The sequence below is a fragment of the Austrofundulus limnaeus genome, unplaced genomic scaffold, assembly GCF_001266775.1.
Source record: "Austrofundulus limnaeus strain Quisiro unplaced genomic scaffold, Austrofundulus_limnaeus-1.0 Scaffold153, whole genome shotgun sequence".
Taxonomy (NCBI): Eukaryota; Metazoa; Chordata; class Actinopteri; order Cyprinodontiformes; family Rivulidae; genus Austrofundulus; species Austrofundulus limnaeus.
Genome location: NW_013952555.1, coordinates 333,179 through 333,678, shown reverse-complemented (window position 1 = coordinate 333,678; position 500 = coordinate 333,179). Strand labels below are relative to the sequence as shown.

Below are 500 nucleotides of genomic sequence, written 5' to 3'. Positions count from 1 at the left end.
TGGCTTATTTTGGGCTACACTTAAACAAATGATAAAAGCTGGACTTACGTTGTTTTCTACACCGCTGTAATCCATGGGAGGGTAGAGACAGAGGGCCAGATCATCAACGCTGAGGAGAAAACAACCAGAGGAATAAATTTACTTTCATTTTGATTAAAAATAAAACTTACAGCTAGAAAAACTTGGACCTAACGTTACTAAATTAACAGGAAACGGTTAAATGAAACATTTTATTTTAAAGAGATCCCTGAATTGTACTGTAAAATACTGTAGGCTGTTTAGTTTTTATAATTTTTAAACTAAAAGTTTAAAAATATATTACACGGACAGAGCCATTTTCTTTACACACAAAGCATTCTGGGTAAATGATGACGTGGATAGGTCCTCGGTGCGAGGCTGCTAGCGAGCTATATCCACCCTGAAGGTTAATCTTGGACATTAGAAATATTGGGCCTCATGCAAGAACATGTTCGTATTCTTCTCCTAAATTTCTCTTACTT

General features: G+C 35.8%; 1 protein-coding gene across 2 annotated transcripts in view; it reads right to left on the bottom strand.

The window, feature by feature from the left end:
- Nucleotides 1-48: 48 nt before the first annotated feature.
- The window catches only part of ccndbp1 (cyclin D-type binding-protein 1), a gene marked incomplete at its 3' end in the record, with an annotated part of 21,471 nt that continues 21,019 nt past the window's right edge, over nucleotides 49-500 (bottom strand). For both annotated transcript variants that reach the window (XM_014016752.1, XM_014016751.1), the window contains 1 exon segment: nucleotides 49-109. In XM_014016752.1, the coding sequence (XP_013872206.1) occupies nucleotides 49-109 (61 nt within the window).